Source organism: Manacus candei, unplaced genomic scaffold (genome assembly GCF_025592945.1).
Source record: "Manacus candei isolate 608988 ecotype Guabito, Panama unplaced genomic scaffold, ASM2559294v1 h1tg000022l, whole genome shotgun sequence".
Taxonomy (NCBI): Eukaryota; Metazoa; Chordata; class Aves; order Passeriformes; family Pipridae; genus Manacus; species Manacus candei.
The window spans coordinates 4,100,924-4,125,922 of NW_026138070.1; the positions used below are offsets into that span (position 1 = coordinate 4,100,924).

Below are 24,999 nucleotides of genomic sequence, written 5' to 3' on the forward strand. Positions count from 1 at the left end.
TTTTCAAGATAAGCTCTCCAATATGAGTTGTTCCCACCACCAAGCCAGAGCACAGGCTCAGCAGCCTCCCTATCTCACTAGTCCTGCAGATATTCTTTCTAACTTCAAACCTTGCAGCATTCCAAGGCAGTGTCACGAATGCTGTGTGACAAGATAAGCATAACAGATAGACAGAAAAAGTAGTGTCTGTCTTCCTCTGTACATGACAAGCCCTGAGAAACCTGTGAAAGATAAATTGACTTAGTAAACTATCATGGAAACAACTGTCCTGGAGCAGATCTGGACCAATTCAGAAATCTTCACTACAGGATTAGCATCCAACTGATGAAATAATCTACAGCAAAGAAGACACCTTTGAAAGAGCACTGAGCCACTGCATCCTCTCATCCATCAGCTCTAGAGAAATCCACATATTCCTTTTGCAGTTCTGATACCATGGAAAGCACAAAGATGGATCCATCATTAACACCAGCCCAGGACTAGAACAGGGCACAGATGAGAACTAATCAAACCAAGTGTTTTGGCCAAACAAATACCATGTATGTTCAGCTCTTCATTCTTTTTATACATCCATTTAGAGGTTAGGCTTAAATAGAAGGTCTACAAAGAATGGCTAGAGCGGGGAGGAACAATACCTAATGAACTCATTGTCACCTTTCCCTAATTTTGGGGGCTGCTATAAAGGACTGGCTCACAGGAAAAAGCTTTGGGTTCAAATTATTTAAAAGGGGCCAACCAGATCACAAAGTTAGAGCACCAATTTAGTCTCCAATTATATCCCCTAAAAAGGCTCTACTTCGGTGGTATTTTTAGTCACCTTTGGTTTCTGAGCATTATGAATGATACTTTCAAAATTCTCTTTGGAGCTATTGCTGGGAACATTCTGATGTTTAAATATTAGTTAAGATTCTTATCTGGTAAGAAGAAATTTGGAACTGGTGCTTTGAGGAAGGCCAAAACAGTGAAATAAAACAACCAAAGAGTGATTAAGCTGCCAGGGTTAACAGTGGTGACAGTGTTTCCTGGGTTGAACTGTGTGCTCCTTCCCTGCCCTCAGATCAGGAAATCAGGGAAGATTAACTCCTCCAGGATTGGGTTATGGTAAGAGTTTGCTGAATGAGCAAAGAGCACCAAGAGGATCTGGCACTGTTTCCTGAGCAAGAGAGCAGATTTTTGCTTCCCTGGCATTTTCTGTGGACTATGACAGAGAGGTATTAGGGCAGAATTCAGCCCTGGAGTTCACCTGCACACCCAGTACAGCCCTGCACACCCAATACAGCAGTCATAAATACTCCAGTTCTGAGCCCAATTCTATCACAAATGTTTTTCTTCTCAAACTGTACCAAACCAGAGCAGTTAAAAACTCAGAAAGCAGGTCTAGTATTGTCTCCAGCAACAGCAAAACTGTGTCTTAAACTAACAAACACAGCCCTAAGTGGACTGTTTTATCAGTCAGTATCTGACATAAAGCTGTTCAGGAGCAGCAACAAAATCCTATTTTTAATACTTGGCAGGTAAGTGAAGTGATTTTCAAACTGCCAGACACACATGTGAGCTGAACAGCTTCTCTTGATGGATTTTTAATGGTGTGCACTTTGGTTTTTATTGTTTGGAGCTTAGATACTTTTTTGCGAGGTTTGTTTTAAAATGCAAATATATATGTAAATTTTGAGTCTACACAGATTATGCTGGGACTTTAAAAATTCTTTGAGAGTGTATTTTGTACACAAAAATCATACAATCACATCCACATAGTCTGCACAGAATTTCTGCCGTCACACCTCAGATTACTTAAGATCAGAGAGAGAAGTTTTCTAAGTTTAAGAAGGGAAGACTGAGCCCCAGTGTTGACTGAATGCTTTTTTTACATCCTTATAGCGCATCAGAATCTGATTAGTATTGACTATACACCTTCAGGTCAAGAGGTGTCACAGTCTAGCCTGGATGATGTTTGTTTGTGGACAGTGATCATTTGTATCTCATTTTCCTTGTGTAACATGATCTTGTCACAAGCATCAGCAACCAGGAGGTGCGTTCAAAGTGGTGCCCAATTCTGACAGAAAGTGTGGCATCGGCTGAACTGAAATCCAGGACGTGGCACAGAAATCTGTGAGACTGCTGCAGAAATCGCTGCAGAAAGCAACAGGAGCGGTTGTTTTTCCAAGAGTTACTTACTGTACACCACAGGGGCAGGGGGCTGAGCTGGCACGGGGTGTGTGGCAGGACCTGGGGACTGGGGCTCCTCCGTGCCCGTCCCTGACTGCTGGAAGGCCAGGTCGATCTCTTCATCTGTCAGGCCTGGGGGAGCAGAGCAAACGACAGCAGTTTAGCACCTTTACCCACTTGATGCACGCATAATTAAATCCTCAAGCCAGGCAGAACCCTTTCAAGCTGCAAAGAATTTTGGCACTGACTTGAGCAGTAATGCCTCCCCAATTTTGGATTCACTGGAATGTCTCCCTCTCTCTTTCTCTGTTGCAATTTAACCTTAAGCGACAGAATATTAGCCTCAACGCTGCTTCCAAATGTGGCTCATTCAATTTCCTTAATTTATCCTTGAGTTTATTGCTGCTTTTGAAGTAGCTTTCTATTGCAATTCTCCATTCTTCCCCCGAAAAAAAGATACCATCAACTGCAAATGTGGCTCATTTTAATCTGTAATGGTGTAAAAAAAAAAAAGAGGGGAAAAAACTAACAATAATGCATGAAAACAGACAGGGAAACAAAAAACTAATTATTGGGTTAGACGACTAATTAGTCTAGATCGTTTCCGAAGACGGGAATAATTTGCTTTATTTTATGACAAATGCAGAAATAAAAAGAAAAAAATCAGGACTGACTGTGATTAGTATGAATGGGACACAGAATGTAAGGAGGAAATAAAACTATAACAAAACAGATCAAAACAAGGCCAAGCCCAAACTTTCAGCTGAGCATCGCCCCGGCCTATTGCTGCATGATTAGATTGCCCCAGGGCAGCCTGGTTTGTGTTTCACACAGAGCTGGAGTAACACTGCACACATGGTACACGGTGGTGCAGTGACTCCTGCCACCAGGAAACGCCAGGATGACCATCTGTAACTGGCCACAACATATGGAAAGGATTTGGCCAACAAGGGGGAAAAGAAAAGCAGCTACGGGAGCCACAATGATCAGCATCTGCGAAGAAGGAAGCACAGCTGGATTATTTTTTCCAACAGGAGAAAACATCCTCTAGGAAAGGAATTTAGTACTCAGATGGCAGCCATGAAGTGGGACCTGGGCAGCTGGGTGTTATTTGTTGTGTCACTCTCCTGCACAGAAGCACATAAAAACCCAGTGTCCCTGCTATGAGGAACATGTGAAGGGATCCAGGACCTTTCACTGTACACGCAGTGTGTGTGCAAAAACATTCCCAAAGGCTGGAAGTGAGAATGTGGATTTAAGGGAAGAGATTTAGAAGAAAAAAAAGAGGCAGATCACCTGATTCTCACACAGTGAGGAAAATGGTGTGAATAGGACAGCACTGGGAGGAAAGGGGGGGATACCTCCTCTCCATCACCCCCAATGGAGGTCCACAAAGCATTGCTAGTACATTAAATTCCTGAACTTAATCCTTTAGAACAGTTACCTTTTTACCAGTACAGAGAGGCAGAGTATAGAAAATGCCCCAGCTAGTGGGCATATTAGCTAAGTTTCAAGAAAATTTTCAGGCTCTTCAGCTTCACTGCACACTGGGGGGTCTACACAGAATAATCTGTAGCACAAACAATATTGCCAGAAATAAATGCACAACTCTGTCTCAGAACTGTTATTTAATATCATAAGCACTAACACAGCGCTTGTGGTATTCAGAAGGCTTTATAACTATTAGCAGATCTTCTCCCTACTCCTTTGAGCACGTGAGATCTGTGAGTTCCTCCAAAACACTATTCAGCCACTCTACAGAGCAGATGCTGATGCACAGAGAAGTTTGATGATTTCTCTGAACATTGTCAGTGCCAGAAACTGTATCAGAAATCTGAAGCTCCTGATCTTTGGTCCTGAAATCTGAGAGAATCACCCCGTGAGCTGTATTTGATGAATGCCTCAAATAGTAAGGAACCAAAACCACACGTAACAATGTGGAACAACACTTGCAGTGAGGCACATGAACACAACTCACCCTCCTGCTCTAGTCACAAAAGCAATATTTATGGTGTCTAATCCATGTTAAAAAGCAAAGTCCTAATCAGAATGAAACTGCTTAAACCAGCTCCTAATTATCCAATGTAGGAGAGCACATAAACAGATGCCAACGCTGCAGATCACCAGCAACTCTGGGATTTCATAAAGATGGAGACAACATTAGCTGCTGGCTGTAAATGTGGCTCCCACTATAATAGGGCATTTTGTTCTATTTCCAGGCAAAGACAGCAAATCTGATAATATTTAACACTGAGAAACATCAGAAATAATGGAGGATCTTTACTTCATTCTGCAAAAAGAGCAGAAAACAATGCCTATTGTTTCCTAACCATACTGCCCCTTCTATTCTCATGCTGTTTGAGAAAAAAACTAAAATCTTTTGCAGATAAAATGCACATCTAGGATTATTCTGATCTGGCCAACTAGGGACATCCAAGTATCACTGTTTCCATTTAAACCCTGCTGTGCTGTGAAGAAAAAGCCAATGTGAACGATAGAACGATGGGAAACCTTTCACATCGTAATTCCTGGATTGAATGCTGTGCAAAGTAGATCAAATTAGAATTGTTATTACTTCCCTGGACTATTGTGCTGCCTGGTGAAGTGGTCTTGGTCATGGTGCTGGTGGCATTACACAAAAGAACATCCCAAACTACATCCCTTAATTAGCAGAGGAGGAGGCTGGGAGTGCCACCCCCTTGGAACACCTCTGTTCATCTGGACAAGATGCTTTTCAGGCCTCGTCATCGTGGTCTCCAAACACATCCCAGAGCTGATTCCTTAAGCACACCCATGGAGCAGGTCTGCCCTGGGGAGACTCAGTGCTGCCGAGTCCCCCTGCACTCAGGAACACACCTGCCCTCGTGCTGGTCATTCTCACACACAGGAGCACAAATGGACAAGGTGTTCCAAGAGTGTCCTCAGGCAATTATAACCAACTCATCACAACTCCCTCTGGACTGATTTTTTTTCAGATTCACCACCTACACACGTGTATGCACGCAGCATGAGTTTTCCATGCCCAAATTATTCAACCTTGATACATTAATTACACAGAAAAGTGGGAATTTCTAAACCAGAGGAAAGTGTCATCTGTTCCAATCTCTCATCTTACTTTATCACAGACCTTCTATCACTGCACTACATGAAGAAGTATCCATGGTCCCTTCATTGTTCTAATCTAGCAGGAAGCTGGCAACCCAAAATCAATACCACTTCCCTTGGATGCACAAGCAGTGCCACAGAAACTGAAGCTTTGTGTCTAATATAACTCTCAATAGGTATGTCAAGAAAATCACCTCAGTTTAACAGAGGAATTGCTCTAAATCCACTTTCCAACACTTTGGAAAACAAACATTTTTGTTGTTCTGCAGTTGCAGCAAGATCAAGCCCCTGCAGAACGCAAAAGGTTAAAAGGAACAATAAAGGAAACTGCCACTTGTAAGTGAATTATATTTGGCTTTGAAAGCTGAGCCACGGCTATATTATAAAAGGCATCTCTTTGCGTTGTTTACCATCACCCTGACTAATGCAGACCTTTTTTTTTGTTTTAAATAATCTCATGCAAATTAGACACACACTTCCTTCCAGTTGATTGCTATCTGCAAGGAATAATCTAACCGCAGAGGGTACCGAGCAAGGACTGAGCTGAGGAGAAGGATGCACGGAAACTGCCTTCAGAGCCCCACGGAATGCAAACCTGCTCCCTGCCCCCAACCACCCATCTCATTCCTCCACAGCACCACAGCCATGGCAAAGAATTAGTCATAATTTTCACAAAGCCTTAAAATTTCCTTTTTCAGGCTTCAGGGTGTTGATTTGAATAATCCAGCGCCCATGACTGTTTTGCACTCAAAAGGTTCTTGCTGTCCCTCTTTTGTGATTGTCACTGCTGCCATTCAGTTTGCAGGGATCACTCAGCCTCTGTAAATTGTAGTCAAACACAGAATCAGAGCAAGTCAGAGAATAAAACGGGCTGTCACAAACGTCTCTTGGTGCCTGCACCTCGGGTGTTGTATAAAGAGCTCCTTTGCCCAAGAACTTCTCAGACTCTACTCTGTTTATGTCCTTTTACAATGTCTGTCACTATTTAGTATAAGGACCTCATGTACATCAAAATGCTGTTCCTCTTATGCCCACTCTGAAGTTGAGGAGTACTCATAGTGCCGTTATCCACATTTCACAGATGAGGAAGAAGTGAGACATACAGATATGAGAAGTGCTTCAAGGTCAGAACTGAACCTCTGACAGTCAGAAAATAAAACTCAGGAGATGTGAGTCCCAATCCACTGTTTAAACTGTTTTCTGGCCAAAACACAGTAGCAATAATTGCAATGCAAAACCCTTGCATGAGCTTAACTAGAGAAGCCACTAAGTTTATTCTTCTCTGACACAGGCTCTGACATTTCAGTGACAACCCTTTTCCCATCCCAGGCACTGAGGATATGTTTTTCTTCATTAAATTCCTCCTTCCACTGCTCAATCAGTAATTCACACCAGACTTTCACAACCTGAAGGCAACACCAGTTTTAGGGAGAAAATTTCTGTTTGGGTGAAATTAAGAATTGTGCCACATTAGGGAAGGGTGGTGGAAAGAATGAGTTCCAAAGCCAGCTTTATTAGCACTGTGAGAGACCACCCTGGAGCAACCCTCACACCCATCCTCCACAGGACAAAAGGCAGGGGAGGATGTGGGGCAGGGGGTGGGAGCTGTTGTTTTTTTCTCCACAGACTTTCTGTTAAGAAGAAAACAAAATAGAACAGGACATGTTGTTTAGCTACAACAAACTACGTGACCACCTGAAGTCAGTGCCTGGTATCGTGTGACTAAAACAAAGATCTGCTGGTCAGCACCCTGAACTGACATTACACTCCTGTTCCTGGAAGCCATTGAGTCAACTCTGCTCAGAAAGAACATGGCCACGTTTTAAAAGAATCATCATAAAATCCTTCTGGGATCTGATCCAGACTAATGATTCCACCTGTTCAGTCAGTTACATGCAGTGCTGGGTGACTCCGTTATCAAATGTTTGTCCTGTATCCTACCCCGTAGCTGAATGTATTTCAAAAAGGTCAAAAAGGTAAAGTCTCCTGATCCATTTTCTTTCTCAAATGGGTTGTTCGTGAGGCTGAGCCCAACCCAACATCTGAACAAAACCTAAGGTTTCAGAAACATCACTCTGATTTTTTTACCCTTGATTTACATTGAGACACCGTATCTGACTGTAAACATCCTGCTGCTGCACTTCCAGCTCAAACTTTGGTAAAGGAACCCACACATCAAAGGGACAGGGACTGGTCTCAACTGTCAGGCTGAAAAATGCAGAAATAAAAGTAATTTGAAAAGTTGCTGAAAAAGGGCTTTGGATTCTTACAGCTTTATTCATCTATGAGACTGTTAATTAAGCAAGTGCAATCTTTAAGAAACATGATATACTTTAACCAATCAGGGTGACTGAGCAGCAATCAGAACTGATAAAGGTGCTCTAACCTCAGCTGCACAGCAGGAAAACGGGGAAGGAAAATCCGACTGACAGAACAATGCCAAGAATTACAGTGAGTCGACCAGGAGGGAAAAGGTTAAAATAAAAAGTATTTTGGGCATAACAAGTATAAATAAATAAATAAATCCCAGCAGCAGTTTCTCTTCCTGGCCAAGCTTTTTGGAGTCTATAATAAAATGAAGTGTAATGGAGGAGAGGAGGGCAATGTCAGAGGGTGAGGGTTTGGGAGAGAGGTTGTTAAGTATCTCCCTCTCCTCAGCTGTGTTTACTCCATTTACAGGACCCCGGGTGATTGATAGACAGACAAAAGAAAAGCAAGCAGATAGTAACCCCCCTCTGGGAGCATCAGCAAAGGGGATAACTCCTGACATCATCTACAGCCCCAAACTCTCCTTAGCCACTTGCAATTAAAAAGACAGCGCAAGATATGCAAACCAGAGAAAAAGTAAAAGAGGATTTTTTTTATTATTTATTATTAACATTTTGTTGGAACAGTGGAGTGCAATAAGGACTCTCAGAGCCGTTAAAAGTCGTCGGGTGACCTGCAGACCCCTATTTCCCAGAGCCTTGTATAAAATTGAATTTTTTAAACATAAATTACACGTAATGACGACACTGTAAAAACTAACAGTAATGGAAAGCTGTGCTGTATTTCATTAGCCTGTATTATTCCGTGCCACCTGATCCAGCCGGGCCTTGTTTATGAGTTAGTGTGTTAGCAGATGCCGATGGAAGCATTTGCTTCGACCTTGCTCTTCTCATTGGGGCATGAAATTACGACGGCAGCACCTTGATATTACAGCCATAAATACAGTAAACTGCAAATTTAAGCCAACGGCTCCTATTGTCTCTGAACATAAAGCTGATCGGTATTTATTTAAAAGGAGAACGAAAAAAAATATTATATATCACCTTGTTTATGGGTCCAGTCCCCCCCCTTCCCCTAATCTGCCTTATTCACTTGGTTAAATACTAAACAAACAAACTAAATCCTCCCTATTTTCTACTGATTAAATATTCTTATGAAATGAGTATTGTCTTCAGAAAACTGGATCAAAGTATTTTCACTCTGAATAAGAAAGGGCAAGTGACTTGCTTAGCATGCCTTGGAATGGAAAAACAGGAACAAGTACTACAACTTTTCTGCTCTGTTTTTTCTATATGAGAAGTTCAAAATGTAAAATGAAAAAGGTGCTTCTGGTCACTCACTGACATTTGTGTGTAACACGTACATGTCTGCACACGAAAGAAAAGTGTGTTTTCTTCTGTTTAAAAATATCTCCCCTGTTAATACTATTTCAAAACAGGGAAGAAAGAGATAGAATTAAAAAAATTGCAGTAAGATTAATGGGAGGGAAAAAAAGCACAGGATTCCTTCTGTGAGGCAGCAAACAGCAGGGAGAATGCCTCACCCTCCTACGGACATTTTGGGTAAATACCCCGTTCACTGACAACATACCCACCACAATTTATTAGAGGGGAAAAAATCAAACACAAAGGCAAAAGGACATTGTAATATCACAAAGCATATCACAGCATAAATCACAGCATTATAAGCCAGTGCAAAATGTATTTCACTGGTAGTTTCAAGGCAGGGGAAATACAGTTTCACTTGCATGTACTAAAAGAGGTCAGGTCTTCTCTCCTAATGTAAAGTAAGCTCCTTGCTTATGTGAAGTATGTGATCTCTGTTCCACATAAGAAAAAAAGGAAGGGATACCTTAAGCAAAAGCTCACAATACCAAGCTACACATTTGAGGGGCCAAAGCACTACGAGGAGAACTCAAGGGATGACATGCAGGATGAAAATGGGACTCAGACTCTGCATTCTGAAATGCAGCAGTCCCAGTAGATGGAGTGCTATCACAGCCTCAAATGGATTTGGACACCTCATTTTTGAATTAATCTACAACAAATCTGCAGGCAGCAGGCAGCGTAATTCAACAGGCACAATTTTTGCTTCACGAAAAGTTCAAAATAGAAAAAAAAGCAGACAGCAACACGACTCTAAATCAAACAAGACAGGTCCAGATGTCCTCAGCAACCTGAATTACAGAACCAGAAGTTTTGTTACATAGCCCAGTTCCATTCCTACACAACAAGTATATGCAAACAACACAGCAAAAATTCAAGCTTGGGTACCTTCCTCTGAAGCCTTGTCTGTTACAGAATCATTCCCAGAATACCATGGTCAGCAAAAAAGACAGAAGAAACAAGTCTTTCTGTAAAACAAATAAAAATCTCCCCTTCTAAAAATGGAGGGAGATTTTATCATCTCTGATGATGATATTTTTATTTTCAGGTCTCTGCCTCCAGCTTTTCCTCTCTATTATCACACGAGCATAAGCACAGTACCTGCTGGAAGCCTCCTTAGAGTGGACACTGGTAGAGTAAGTCCACTTGTCTCTGAGTCCACCACTTGACTAGAGGTGAAGAGACAAGGTGTGTGACTAAGCTGGAAGCCAGTGTTGTAACCCAGGAACACAGGACAGCCCCTCCAGCCAGTACCCGATGGGAGGACACCACGTAAGAGCAAAAACCTCTGCACATTTGAAATTATTTCAAATTAATATCTACTTGGGGTTTGAAGGCTCTCAAGACTCTGCCAGGATGCCAATTCCAAGGTAGTTTATCAGAAATAGAAGCTAACCAGGGCTCTGACATTTGTTTAGAAGTCTGTATAGGGCAGAAAATCCAGCTAATGGAAGAGACACTACTCCAGTAACCACGGTGCTGTCATGATTTGTTACCACAACTGACAACCTCCCCTGAAAGGAGCCCAGGCATTCAGAGAAAAGGAGTCAGACACACTGAATGGGTAAGTTTCCAAGCACACCCAACCTGTGACCCACAAACGCTGCAGATCAATTGTGCTTCACATCCATCTATTTTGTGTGAACAAAATATATTCTGTTAAACAGCTTGTTGGGCAATAGTAACAAAATGATTGGCCTTTGGCTACTCTTTGATCCGTGATATTATCTTTAGGAGCTTCTAAGGAGAAAGCCAGAGGTTGTCTCAAATTCCAGTAGAGTAAAACAGTGGCAATACAGGAGGTTTGGGTTTGATCTGCCTTCAGAACTCCAATTCTAAACTGCATTTCCAACAACCCGAGCCAGCACGTCACAAGAATTCCAGCACTGAAGGAGAAGGAGCTGGCCTGGGGGATCTGCACTCAGCCAGACACCTGGAACTCCAGCATCTCCTTTGGGAAGGCAGCAAAGACTCCCCAGGCTTTTCCATGGTACAGGCCTGAACAGAGTCTGTACCAGACCTGAGCTCCCAGCCCAGCCCTAACAGGGAGTTCTGGATTAGCAGTCACTGCTCACCTGCTCTTACTGGACTGAAGTTCTAGAACGTGCCACTCTTTCTCCCCAACTCTGCATTCAAAAGAAAGGAGATGTGTACAAGAACAGCAATTTCAAGCCACTATAAGAAATTCTTTAACCAGATTTGTCAGAATATCTGAAGGATGACTGAGTTTTATATATAAGGAGAAAGTCTGTCCTTATGCATCATTCCCAGTTCCTTTTACTCTGGAATTACTGATTTCCCCAGACACAGAAGAGCACCTGTCTATTTTCTACCTTAGACAAGACCTGTGACAGAGCAGCCTCTGCAGACCAAGATGAACTGCAACATAAAGAGCAACTTGCCTCGATGTTATTTATTTCCTCTTTGACTTTAAACTTTAGAAAGGAACAAAAAACCTCTTTGTAGAGACTTATCACAGGAAAAATCATATAAAGTGTCTATAACTGAAGTTTGAGTGTTTGAAGAACACACAGAACAGAGCACTGAACACACAGTCTGACAGTGCACACTGGGCACTCCCTCTGAAGGGAGGTCACTATGGGGGGCACAGAGAACAGGAGCTGCAGCTGCATGATCGGAGAAAATGTAAAAATACATGGGAGTATGCATGGAAAAATATATGGAAATGTAAAGAAACCAACACTGGGTGAGGAGCCCTGAAAACAGTCCTATTTTTGACAACCTCACAGAGCGTCCTGGCTCCTCTAACCCGGTTTCTGTAAAGTGGAATCAGTGTTAGACACTTGGGAGTCAGGAATCATCACAGTGAGAAGATAAGCTGAATTAAGAAAATTACATCTAAATGCTAAATATTTGATTATTATGGTACAAATGTTTCAGGTAAATCTGGTTTGCTCTTCCCCCAGAAAGACAGAGACGCTTCTACACTATTATAAAAAGACATGTCAGCAAGTATTCATTACAGATTATAAATCACCCTCGGTCTTCGTTCTTTTGTTTTAGAGAAATTTTTTTACATGCCATTAAAATATTGTTTGCTGAATGCTACTACAAAGGTAGCCACCTGTAAAATTAAAGGCTGATGCTGCCAATAACAGTGTTGAAATACCTTCTGTTTAAAAGGCAAACCTACTTTGTAATTTTTAACACAAGTATATAAATATTCCTCCACCCACCCTTCACAATTTGTTGGTTACATCGCGTCCATTTAGACAACAACCATCTATGTCATCACACAGGATGTTAATCTTGGGTGGAGAAGAAAGAAACAATAGTAAATGAACTTTTAAGAAACCCAGATTACACATTCAAGCAGGGTCCTTCACGATAAAAGAACAGCAAAGACAAAAAACATTAGGGGACAAGTCAACAAAATAGCAGAAGTTTCAAAAGATCATTTTTCATCCTTTGGTTTGTTTATTGTTATTTTTTTTCTCCCCTTGTGCCTTCAACAGCTCTTCAGAGCTCTGGAGAAAATTAAAGAGGCTGGATTAAACGCCCAAAGGACGACTAATGCTAACAATACTAAAAATAACGAGGTTAAGTGGTGGAAAAACTATGGTGACCACACACAGAGAACTGGAGTGGTAAGGTGGAGAAGGAGTTTCATCATTGCTCCCTGGGGCCATGCACAGAACATACTAACTGCTTCTGGTTCTCTAGGGTTCCGATTACCATGCCAAACACACCTCCAGAGTTTCCTTATTAGTATAATAAAAAGCTTCTACACATTTGTGTTCTATTCCCAGCCTTGCTATTGACCTTGTGTAGGTCATTTAACCTCCATCTGCCTCAGTTTCTACATCTGTAAAACCAGAACATTATTACACAATATCCTTTCTACAACGTTTCAGACTGACACAATCATCATGTACAAAGTGACAGGTTTGAGAATCTACACACTATATGCACTTGAGTAAGGTAAGGCATTTGTAACAAATAATTTATTCAAGTAACGTATTTAGCCCTTTTTTTTTTTGTAGATCATCTATGGAAATACTTCCAGATTTCTAACTCTCATCAAGGACTCAAATTCATGCACTGCTTTGACTGGGTGCTAAAATACACGGCATTTCTCTGGTCTCCTTTCAGCCAAGTGTTGCCCTCAAAATCCAGTCACTGGGGTTGAATGTTCAAAATGGAAATATCTATTATTTTTAACACTGCCAGTTGTCTTCTAAAGTCTCACAAAAGTTCCAGCCCAGGAGTTGAAACAGGAGTGGCTACACAGAATTCACACAGAAACTGGAGTGAAGATTAAGAAACATTTATGGGCATGTTCCTGCAATATAACACAAGTCAGATCAGCAGGTGAGGCAGCTGAAGCAGCTGAAAGAACGAGGATAACTCTTGGAGTTCCTGGACTAGGAAATATCCCCTAAACAAAGAAATCACTGCACAAATAAACAGGGAGTGAATAAAAATGGGGAGATACTCCCTTCTGGGCACCACACAGGAACGTGTCTCCTCTCTGGGATGCTGAAAGGTGAATCCACAGCACTGGGTAGCCCAGTGAAGAGCCCAAGGAGCTTCTCACAGAATCGGGTCCCTGATAAAGGGCCGAGGATGCCCTTGGCAGATCCCTCTCTCTCCACAGAACTTCACACCCTCCAGTCTCCAAGCCCAGGGACCACCCCAGGCACAGGTAAAACCCTGCTGAGGGGGATGTGACTTTGATGTGCTGTTTGAGGGGCAGATCCCTCAGCAGCAGCAGCTTCACACTTGGTCCCCAGGGATGGCACAGCCCCCAGACTCCTGCAGCGCCCAGATACAGCGACCTGCCCTTTCCAGTCACCTCAGGAGACAAAGCTCTCCAAAAGAGCTCCAACTCTTTTCTTCCTTCCTTTCCTCCCTGGTTTTTCTTTACTGCTACTCCGGTCTGTCTCAGGAGGCCTGGCAGGAAAAAAGCTCTCCTTCTGTGATGCAATGTTTGGGACCAGGTGAGGCCCTGACTCTGCAGACAACCCAAGGAATGGGCAAGAGCAGCTCGTGCTCCTGTTGACAGTGCACGTGCTGGTGAATCCCAGCGCCCGGGGCGAGCAGGGAGCCACCCCAGCTCTCAGACACACACACAGCCAAGCGCTCGCTTTACCCGCCACCGAACTCACACCTCACAAACAAATTATTTAACTACTCTATCCCCCAAGGAAAACAGTGATCATTTCAAATGCAGCTCCCTGCTCGTCTCTCACATACACGCAACGGCCTGATAGGTTAAATGCTGCCATTTAATTACAGTAATGGAACCTGCTATTTTTTGGTTCCCTTGCATCCTCTCTCGCTCTCTTTTTTAAACACATAGAGAGTCATCTTTTAAACATGTGTTTTATATTTTGAGTTTAACAGCTGCATTCTCCCGGTTACTTGAAGAGCAGGAGTAACGATATTCTGATATTCCTCTCTGTACCTCTGAGCAGGCAGTCTTTTAAACACTACATAAAAAAGAAAGGCCAGGGGATGCTGTAAGAAGGGATCCAGGCCAATCTGGCCCTCCATTTACTGAGATGGTTTGCGTTGATTTTATTGAATAAAACCAGCTTAACCTCTCCCACCAGCCCCCAAAGCAGCTGGGGTCTGGAGTGATGGATAAACACGAAAATGCTTTGAGTAATTTTACTGAAAATGCTATAAACATCAGTCCATCACGATGGACAGTATGGCACAGTATGGTTGTATTTACAGATCTGTGGCTGGCAGTCAGAATTATCTCAGATCTAACTGCTCTTAAGACATCTGCCTCAGTGCCCCCATCTAAAATGGGGATGGTATTTCCTCTGTTTCCCACTGAAATCTGGAGTTTGCAAACTGTTTCAAGAATGTAAAGGTCTAATGAAGAGGAAAAAACGTAATCAGAAGTGCCTTAAATTAATTTTATAATCTTGCCATTTCACTAAAGGTGTCAGAAGCTCAGTCAGTTAATATTTGTAGAGTACTTTGAATATGCAAAGTGGCATAGAAATATGGGATATAGGTGTGTTAAATTCCGGAGCATGCTGCAAAACACTTTGCTCTTGAGGGAATTTGGGAAAGGGGCTGTAGGTGGCCAAAACCTAGGGGGTTTCACTATGGGTTATTCCTGAAGGAGGACACATAACACAGTACTACAAGTGGCACAGTAACTGTGGGAGTTCCATTTCATACTGCCTGGCAATTAGAAAAAAATCAAGAAGCAAAGCTTTAGTACTTCCAAGTCAAAATAAATTCTTACCTATGCTAAGGCCACAACACTCCTAGAAAAATACCCATATTACACCTGTCCTCAGCTTTATTTGTCCTCTAAATGTGAAAAGCTTATTTATTTGTTCCGTGGTAGTTGGCTCCCAATCAGCCAGCCAGCCATGCAGGGATATTGCCCATCTTCATCCCTCTGGTACGGACATCCACTGGTGTCTCTAAAGGATGGAATCTTAAAAGGTGAGGCAAGGCAGAGACAAAGACAAATTTAATTTTATCACCATAAAAAGGGGACATTTCCACATGGGCAGCAAGGACATGAATATCATGTGTATGCGGGGGCGGGGGGATTATAAACGCATTTTTGGCGAAATTCAATAAAGCTGATTCCACTGCATAAGGTCAGCAATTTACTTTTAAAAAATGATATGATTGCAACTTTTAATATAACCCATGTATTTGCTGCAAGATGCTGTAGAAGATTGTGTAATGTAACCACTCGACCTCTCCACAGGAGCAGAGATCACCCCATTTACCCTTTATTGTCTTGCTAAAAGCAATGCACATTTGCACGGTAGGACAAAGTCAACAGCTTTTACTTCAGAGAGCCTCAGATTTCATGAGAATGAATTCTCTGCCCTGCTCCTGGGGGAGTGGAGTCGCCTGGACTGGGCTCCATCAGAAAGAATAGCAAGGAATGAACCAAAAACTAAATTCCCCTTTTAGCCAAGGAAAGAATGATTGCATTCCAGATTAAAATTAAGAGGGAACAGTGTGGAGCAGAAAAGCAAACTGTAGGATTTTCTGTTCACAGGTACCAAAGGCATAGTTTTAAAGGGAGTAGAAATGTTGCCTAAGAGATCCTAGAGAATTATGTCATAAAGGAACTTATTTCATCTTTCCTAACAGAAAGTATCATTAGGTCTGAGATGGATTTCAGCAGAAGAGCAACACAGATTATCCTAATTACACTCCTTGGTTTAGCCCCAAGAGGGAAGGCTGTCTCTTCAGACCTAGAACACCAGGTTCATTACCAGAGCAGGTCAGCAGCTGAATTCCTTTACTTGCTCCAGGAAGACTGTGGAGAAACCCTGGGCTGGATGACCACGAAGAGCAAATTCCTTCTATCACAACAATATTTTTATACAAACGTACAGAGATTTCTTCAACTGTCTCAAGGTGAATCTTCCTTCAAAGGTCAAAGCTGCAGGGCTGGATTAGGATTGCACGCAATCTGCTCCAGCCTTGACATCCTGACATTCTCAGCTTTGCAGCTCTCCCCTCCCATACACAGCTGAGGGAAGGAAATTCTCAATCTCTCTGCAAGTGTGGCTTTTACTGCGGCAACTCCAAAAATCACAGGCTGCAGCACCAAGAGCTCCAGACCCAGCACATCAGAGCAGTTTACAAACATGGCTAACAGAAATCTTACCGAGGCAATAAGGCAAAAGTGGTAATTAGCCCCATTTTACAGATGGGCAGGCTGAGAACAAGAAATGTACCCAAAGCCAAGCAGTCAAGTCCCAGATCTCCCATGCCTGCTCTTAGACTGTAACTACAGAGGTGACTTTCTTTTGGCACTTGGCATTTACTGTCACTTGAAAACACGGTAAATAAATGATTAAATTCACAAGTCAGGCTTAGGGGCTGGGTCTTTTCTGCCCATCTCTAAGCCTCACAATTTCAGGACTTGGAATATAACTGACTATTTAGTATTATCTTCTAAAATAGACTTCAACTCCCTCTGCTGCAATCATATTATTTTTTCAATGCTACCAGGAACGGAAATATTATTTTGTCAGTAAACAAGGCAGATATGACTCAAAGTACACTCAGTGAGCAATAGGAGTTAATTTTGCAAAGCCATTTTTAACGGCTCTTTTACATTACATAGTTACTGTCAGATAGCCAAGTGGAGAGACATCATTAAACCCATGACATTCCAATTATTTGTTAAAATTAAGCTTACAACCAGTATTTTGTAGCATGTACAATTTCCTCAGCATCAAACCGGTCTGTTCCAATTTATCAATAATTTTCAAGCTACAAAAATGTGGCAAAGGTGATTCTGGACTCTTCACTGAAATCATGAGGAATTTCTTCAGTCCTGTAGACACAGGAGATGTAGCAGATTTTCCCCAATATACTCTGAATGAATCACCTCTCTTGCTCTGTGGAATATAGATCTAAATGGCTCAAGATCTCTGTAGGTTGAGCCTGGTGAGAGAGGAAGGAACTACCACCAATCTGACTGTTGTAGAACACACAAATAGGCATTTAGAGGGTGCAAAATTTGCAAGTTGCTTCCTCAGTGTTCTCAGCATCACTAAAAATCAAAGGGGTGCCTCTCATGATACACCAGAACACTTTACACAGAAACTGAAGAGAAAGTCGCCGAGATTTTCATGGTTTTAATATTAAATAGCAAATCTTGTACCAAAGCCCTTTAAAATTACCTTGTTTAGACAAACACACTGTGGGGATCAGTGGATCTACTTAGGCTTTCCATTACCTTTTTTCCTCTGCTCCCTTTAAACAGGCTCAAGGAGGATGTTTTTCCTCGTGTTCAGCAGCAGAGTTCAGAGCCAGCAGTGCAGAGTTTTCAAGCCAAGGGTGCAAGTACAAAGCACTGCACGAGGACAAGTTCATTGGAACTATCCAGTAACAACAATGATATATTTTCCTGCCAGTGAAAAGCACTTCTGTGAAAGAATTCTTTAGTTCCAACTACAGCTCAGCAATAAACTTCTGGAACGTAATTTTTGCATACAGAAAATGTTTCTTCAAAAAAAACCCCAAAATGTTATGGAGAAAAGCAGTGATGTCCTAACAATTAAAAAAGCGTTTTTCCAAATGTTTTCACTGTAATATTATGGTACATATTATATTATTCTATTAATCTCTTTGTATTGATTAGACTCTTGTCTAATCAATACAGAGTGATCTGACAGCTCTATAATATTTCATTTTTTTTAAAAAAACCGTGATTTTAAATGTTAATCCCTATGTAATATAAAAACAAATTTCCAAATCTCAGAATTTCCAGCAGGATAGAAATCTATTGTTCAACCTAGTTTCTAGATACCACTGAGTTATAAAACCCAATTGTTACAAAACAATGAAATGTAGAGAAGTACAATGTTTTTCTAAAATAGTAAACTCACTTATAAGTAACTACAGTTTTTAGCATACACACTCTTTCCTTAATTAGCTGGCTATTACAGACATGAAAAGGTAGGAAAAAGAAAGGATTGCCTTCCTTTGTGCACTGCACCACATGGGCAGTTATTCCTAACCTGATGTCAGGTGTTCTTCTGCCCTCTCATGAACCACTGGTGACTGGGAAAAGAGTCAAAGATGAGCTATGAACTGATTTTCCATGTGAATAGGGACTAAATAGATAATTTTTCCCAAACCTCCTTTCAAATCTTGAGGAATGGTAGTGAAGGCTTTTATCAGCTGTTAAGATTTTCTTCCCAAACCCCTGACAACTCCAAAGCAGCACCGTATCTGACTCCCAGGGTGTCCTAAGGCTGAGCAGTTTATCACATTTTGTTAGCTCTGCTGCAGGTCCCTTCTCAACAAAGGAGCCAAGAAAATCCGTAAAGTTCATGACAAGTTCAGACACCAAACAGTGGTAAAATTGATGGGGGGAAAGAGTCAGCATGATGAATAGGCTGGTACTGAACACCCAGTGACTGATCTGCCCACGCAAGAGTGGCAGGACAGGGAGACACCTCCTTCCCAGCAGATGGATAGAGACTGTCAATCATTTTCAGGAATAAAAAGGAAGCAACTAATACAAAATACAGAACGGTGGAACTAATTTCTGGATCACAAGCACATCTGTTCTTCTGCATTCTGATACTGCAGCAGTGGAAATCTTACCTGTCTGCTGAGCATTATCAGCACTGGCAAACACAGCACAGTGCCACAAATGGATGGTGGCAGTGCTGATTCAGACTGGAACTGGTGTGACTTTGTGAGCAATGCCAGCCTTCCTTCTCTCCCTCCTCATTCTTCAGGTCCTTAATAAGCTCCTTGGGAGCCAACCACATTTCCCCATTTATGCAGGGCTGTGTAGATTCAAATTTTGGATGGGGAGGCACCTAAAGAACAAACTGGTTGCATGAACAGGTGTAGGACATATTTTTATTTAACCTAGCAAAATATTATAAGGCACATTAGCTATCTTGCACAGTCATAAACAGAGGCCTAACCATCTTTAGTAATTAAATATCCCATAGTGCTTTTCAAGAATCTTAGTAAATTTTTTACTCAGTAATTACATTCTCTATCCCTAAAGCTCCCTTTGCAAGATCACTTAGATAAAGTATTCTTCATTTCCTCTCCTAAAAACCACGTAGTGATGTTAAGCAGCTGCTGTCCTCTACCTCAGAAGTGGATGCTTTTTAGTGGAAAGCACAGTGAGATCTAGATTACAGAATCACTGAATGATTCTGATAATGACAGATAACCCTAGAAACACCATCAGACATGCTCCATGCAAGTAGCTGCAAAGTTTCCATGGTTAATGGGTACAGTGTGCTCCAAGACCTTCACATGAAAACCATCATGAGCATGCAGAATGCTCTGACTTCCCTTTAACCTCTCCAGTCATTTCTGTACACAAGCTGTTACACTTACTTTATGCTACTTGAACACCTGCTGCAAACTTCTTTAACAAGCAGAAAGCACACCCTCCCTGCTTCTACCTGTGCTAGGGAACTTTCTCTCCTGTGTTAATTTGTTCCAAAAGCTTAAAACACTAAGCAACTCCTTGCAGTAAATTTTTGCTATCAGTATCTGGATTCCAGGTCTCGCTTGCAGCTTTGCAAGGGCAAGAGATGAGGTCTGGGGTGCAAAACACTGAGTCAACAGCTAGAGAACAAGTCACCTGAGCTGCAGGTACAAAGCAGGACAAGCCTCACTCACACAGTCAGTGCAGTTGTGCTGGGTTTGGCTGGGATAGAGTGGGTTTTTTTCATGTAGCTGTTTGGGGCTATGTTTTGGATTTGTGCTAAAAGCAGTGGACAGATGCTGTGGAACATCCCTTTGGTCAGTTGGGGTCAGCTGTCCCAGTTTCTTGTGCCCCCCCAGCCTCCTTGCTGGTGGGCTGAGAAGCAGAAAAGGCCTTGGCTCTGTGTACACCTTGCTCAGCTACAGCTAAAACACCTCTGTGTTACCAACACTGCCTTCAGCACAAACCCCAAACACAGCCCACACCAGAAGCCAACACAGCCAGGAAAGAAACTCCTTTTCCTCACTGTCTCTAATCCTGTCAGGAAGTCTGAAGAGAAGGACACCTCACCCAGCATTCCTCAAAGAGTCAACATGTTCATCCTAATCCCACATCTGTGTATCAAACACAGCAAATCCTATAAGAGCAGAAAGTTTGGAGGGCTGGAGCAGTTTGGCCCAAATGGGTATTTTGACAGCATGGGTTACTAACTATTTTTCTGTCTGAGTTGGCACTGGACTCTATTGGCTTGCACTGTATTTTCTTCTCAAGAAAAAGCTTTGTAAAAACTGTTCGAGCTTCACTGAGACATGTTAAAGAATTAATTACAAAGTAAAGCTGAAGGAGAAAATTAATTTTGGAAACACAAGAGGTTACTTTTCTTTTCCTCCCTTTTCTGGAAGTGGGGGAGGAAAGGCAGTTATTTTCATCTTCATGCTGGGGGCAGGAGTTGGGAGCTGTCCAGTCGATAACCTGGCCATCAGAACAAGGTTTGTAATTAAAAGGTCAGTGACCTGGAAAGCTGGGGCCTCACTCTCAGGGCTTCTCAGTAATGACGGCGCTATTAAATTAAGACTGTTATGAAATCAATGCTAAAAAAGCTTTCATGGTAACGAGATTCCATTCAAGGACATGCAAACTGCCTCATGAAATGGACTTAAATTATAAAAAAAGAAAAGTAATAAAAGAGGGTTAAATTGAAATCTGCTGAAGAATTTGCTGTCTTTAAAGCCCTCCAGCAGTGGGCTGTGCCCCCTTCCCTCAGGTCCTCAAGGTGATCCATCTGAGTTTCTTTGGTAAAGGAGAATTCTAAGACAGGGGTTCAACACCCAAGAATGCAGACTACAGAAAGAGGAAGATAATTAAGTCAGTTTTCTACTGGAGATTCTGGGGCTGACACCATTTGTTTCCAGGGAATCAAGTGTCTTAGAGCTCTGACTGGAAAGGGGCATGTGGAATTAAATAATTTTTTCATCTCTTCAGAAATCACCACAGTCTGGCATCTTGACACGGGCAAAATTTTCTGGAACCCTGATGCACTGCAAAAAACCTTCTGGGTAGATGTTTTCCCAACATAACTCAACAATTATACATTAACCTGCTCTAATGCACTCCTGTTCTCCCATCACCATTATTTCTGAGCTCCTCATATGCCTTTGTCTGTTCCCACAATCCCACTCTGGGAAGGCATTACTGTACTCATTTTACAGACGAAGAGAACAAGCAACTAACAAAACAGTTCTTCATCCAAGATGACACAACAAGTCTGGAACCTGGCAGTTTTTCCCTTCTCTGCCCCAAAAACCCAGCACCCTGAAAACAGAGCTCCCCACAAATAGTGCACTTCCACCTCCTTTCTCTGCCTTGCCAGAAGTTGCAGATTCAGAGCACACAAAATTAACAAGCCACATGGGTTACTGGCTGGGTAACTGAGCAGTACAGGACATCTGAGGCACAACAGTGAGATGACAGACACATTTCCACAAGGGTTTAAACCCCACATGCTGTCTAATTACTCCCAAGGCGCCGCTGATTCTGTGGCATGTCATCAGCAGAATCAGCGAGTTGGACAAAAAACAAACAGCATCTTTTTTTCCTTTCTTTTCTTTCAGATACTCTGAGGGGAAACAGCTGTTTTTTCCCTTCATCTGAAGAAGTTCATGATAAAAAGGAGGAAATGTCATAAATTACACAAAATGCCAGTGTAAGCTTCAAAGAAAATGATAAATGATTCTAATAACTTCATGTTTCTCATTAATGCCTCTGTATATGGGAGTTTAAAAGTGCTTAAGACAACAGAGAAATCTCATCCAACTTTTGAAAGCCCTTTTACAAATGCAGGACACCCTCGGTCTCCCAACTGTCATCAACAGGATCACCCCATGTGCCAGAGAGAGCAGTTCAGCACCCCCTGACCTGCACAGAACCAGGGACCCCCCCCTGCTTTCAGCCTCTGCAGCTGCTGCTTCCTCAGAAACCAAGCCCAGGCCAGCTGAGGATCCCGCAGAAACTTTTGTTTCTCACCGCGCCAAAATGGATCAAACCAAATCCAGTTCTTGTATTAAATATTAAATAATACTCGAAGGAAAGAAAATTTGATTGCCCTTTTTTCAGAAGAGGACACATAGAAAAAGAGGAAAAAATTCTAATTCAAGGCAGAACCATCCCTGCAAGTCTCAGAAGCGAAATTTCCTCAGCAAAGTCAGGATTGCAGGACCTTTTTGACCAGCAGTGAGGACTTCTCTGCCAGACAGCCTAAACTGGGGATAACCACTATCTTTGGGAACGACAGGGACTGTATATCAGAGAGCAGGGGACACAGCCCATCGAAACCTGTAATCCCTCATCTCCTCAGCACTAAACCAGCACGACATCCACGTCTCAGGAATAATTGCCTCCATCTGCAAGAGCACAGAGGTACCACACCAGTGTGAACCTTCTGCTCTCGAGCACTGAACACAGGGCAGATTCCATATGGACCCACTGCTAGTGACTGCTGGGTACAGGCACTACTGGACCCTGATCCTTCCCATCTCCTACCGTTAAGTTTTCAAACAAACAATTAGCACAAAGGGAAGGAGGGCTAATTAACAAACAGAAACAAACAAACAGCTCTACCAAACCATTTCAGCTCTTTAGTAATTATTAGCCAAGTAATTCATAAGAAGTATTAGTCGGGCCACAGTTTCTCTGCGCCTCCATCTCCCCACCCTTCCTCTTCTCCCAGTCAGGGATTTATTAAAATTAAACAGATTAGATGGAGCTCCTGATACTAAAAACTGTTCAGCAAAGCCTGCGGTGGGGAAGTGCAGAGCAAACACCAGAGACATTTGTCTCTAAATTGCTCTAAATACCTTCTGCAAATGAAATTCTAACCCAGCTGTGTTGAGAGAGAAAATGAGGAATAACTGGTCATTGTCAGCACAGAAGAAGATCAGGCAGTTATAATATTGCACGATATACTGGGGGCTAAGGATCTCTCGGCAACAATAGATTTTGTATCAGGTTACCCCGGGTAATCAGCACAGCTTTTAGGCTCAGCTTTCCCTTGCTTCATTGCTTCGATGATAGAGTTGAAATCCCCAAGCTTTTATGATTAATTACTCCCCGTAGGTCCACATATTTCAAGGAAAAACTCATAGAGCACAGCGACCAACAGGCTCCAAATTTTAATGTCGTCCTGATGGCAGGGCAGGGCAGGCAGCATACCTATGTGATTGGAATGTCCTGTTAATTGGCACGAGGACAAGCAGTGAGAGGATCACACTCCAGATGATGTGAACTACTTGTCATGACATCATTGCCAAAACACAAGGCTGCCATTCCCTTCTAGGTCCTTTGCTGTTCAGGATGAGCAAAGCCGTGCACACCCTTGAACCCTCCATCTCATGACATCAGGTCTCAGGCGTCTCAATAAACAGTTCATAACCCCAAACAGAATAATATATATTTCATAGGCTTCCCTACTATTCAAAGCTCAAGATCTTTAGCTCTAGAATTTGGTGTACCCTGAAGTACTTGTGACCTCAATGCATAAGTGGGTTGCTCCCCTCTGAAGTCTGGAGTTTGTATTTTCAGTATCATTTCAACACTTAAAGTGCTCCACAGTGCATGTAATTAACTCCAAGTTAAAACTGTCCTTATTATTTACATCTTGTGGTAAGGATCTAAGCAGTATGGTCCCAGGAGGGTAGCAAAGTATGGAGCAAACTTCACCTGAAATGCACTGCAAGTTGTGGAATAAAAACTTCAGAAATAAAAAAGGAACAAAAGATAGTTCCACTATGAGTCAGAAAGTAAAATAAGTGCTCAGTAGGCAATGGCTGAAGTATGTTCCATCTGTCTAAGACAATATAGGATTTGTCAGGATCTGTTCTATCCGTGCTATAGAAAAGGGCTAAACTCAGTCAGTGGTTTACCATTTCAGCCTGAAAGTCAGGCTGACCCCAAGCTTGACCTTAACCTGACCTTGTTTACTTTCACCAAGTCCTTTGCCCTTCACTGTTCTCCCTCTCTTCAGAAACGTTTGACCTTTTCACCCAGACGTTGGCCAGTGTCAGTAAGGCTAGAACTGACCAACTAGTCCACAACTCTGAACTGTCCTCACTGCAGAAAAGATACAATAACAGTTAACCCAAAAACTTCCCATGTGTCTTTTGTATTCCACAATTCCACATCTGGTGCCAATATTGCTCTAGTCAGTTGGGAAGAGACTGATACTTAAAAATCTCAAATCTTCTTTTGAGGCAGATCACTTGCTTTGTCCTTAACATCTAGTTTTCCATAGCAATACATTTTGGCTTTACACTAACTCAAGGTCCCTCACTATCACTGAGATCACAAACTTAAAGAGTCCATACCTTTCTTCTTCAGGAATGCTCTTCTGGTTGCAAGCGGACTTTGGCGGACCCGTGGATTCTGTAAAAACTTCACTGCTGTCACAATCTGAGGAGGGCAGGAGGATTGGAGAGAAAGAAGAGAGAAAAGACCCAAGTTAGGAATGGTCAAAGCCCTGTTATACATTATGCTTTCTGTACTACAAGGCAAAGCATCACACCCACCACGTGGAGAGGGGCTGGAGCCAACACCGACCCAGCTTTCAGAACTGGTTCAAAGTATCAGAGCCTGTGGCTCAAATCT

At 42.3% G+C, this 24,999-nt stretch overlaps 1 protein-coding gene across 1 annotated transcript in view; it reads right to left on the reverse strand.

Moving 5' to 3' along the window:
- Window positions 1–24,999, reverse strand: part of PEX14 (peroxisomal biogenesis factor 14) — a 71,700-nt gene that overhangs the window by 12,902 nt on the left and 33,799 nt on the right. Inside the window, exons 3-4 of the mRNA XM_051786231.1 lie at window positions 24,720–24,804; window positions 2,176–2,298 (exon numbers count right to left, since the gene is read on the reverse strand). Of these exons, the coding sequence (XP_051642191.1) occupies window positions 2,176–2,298; window positions 24,720–24,804 (208 nt within the window). The remainder of the gene's footprint in view (window positions 1–2,175; window positions 2,299–24,719; window positions 24,805–24,999) is intronic.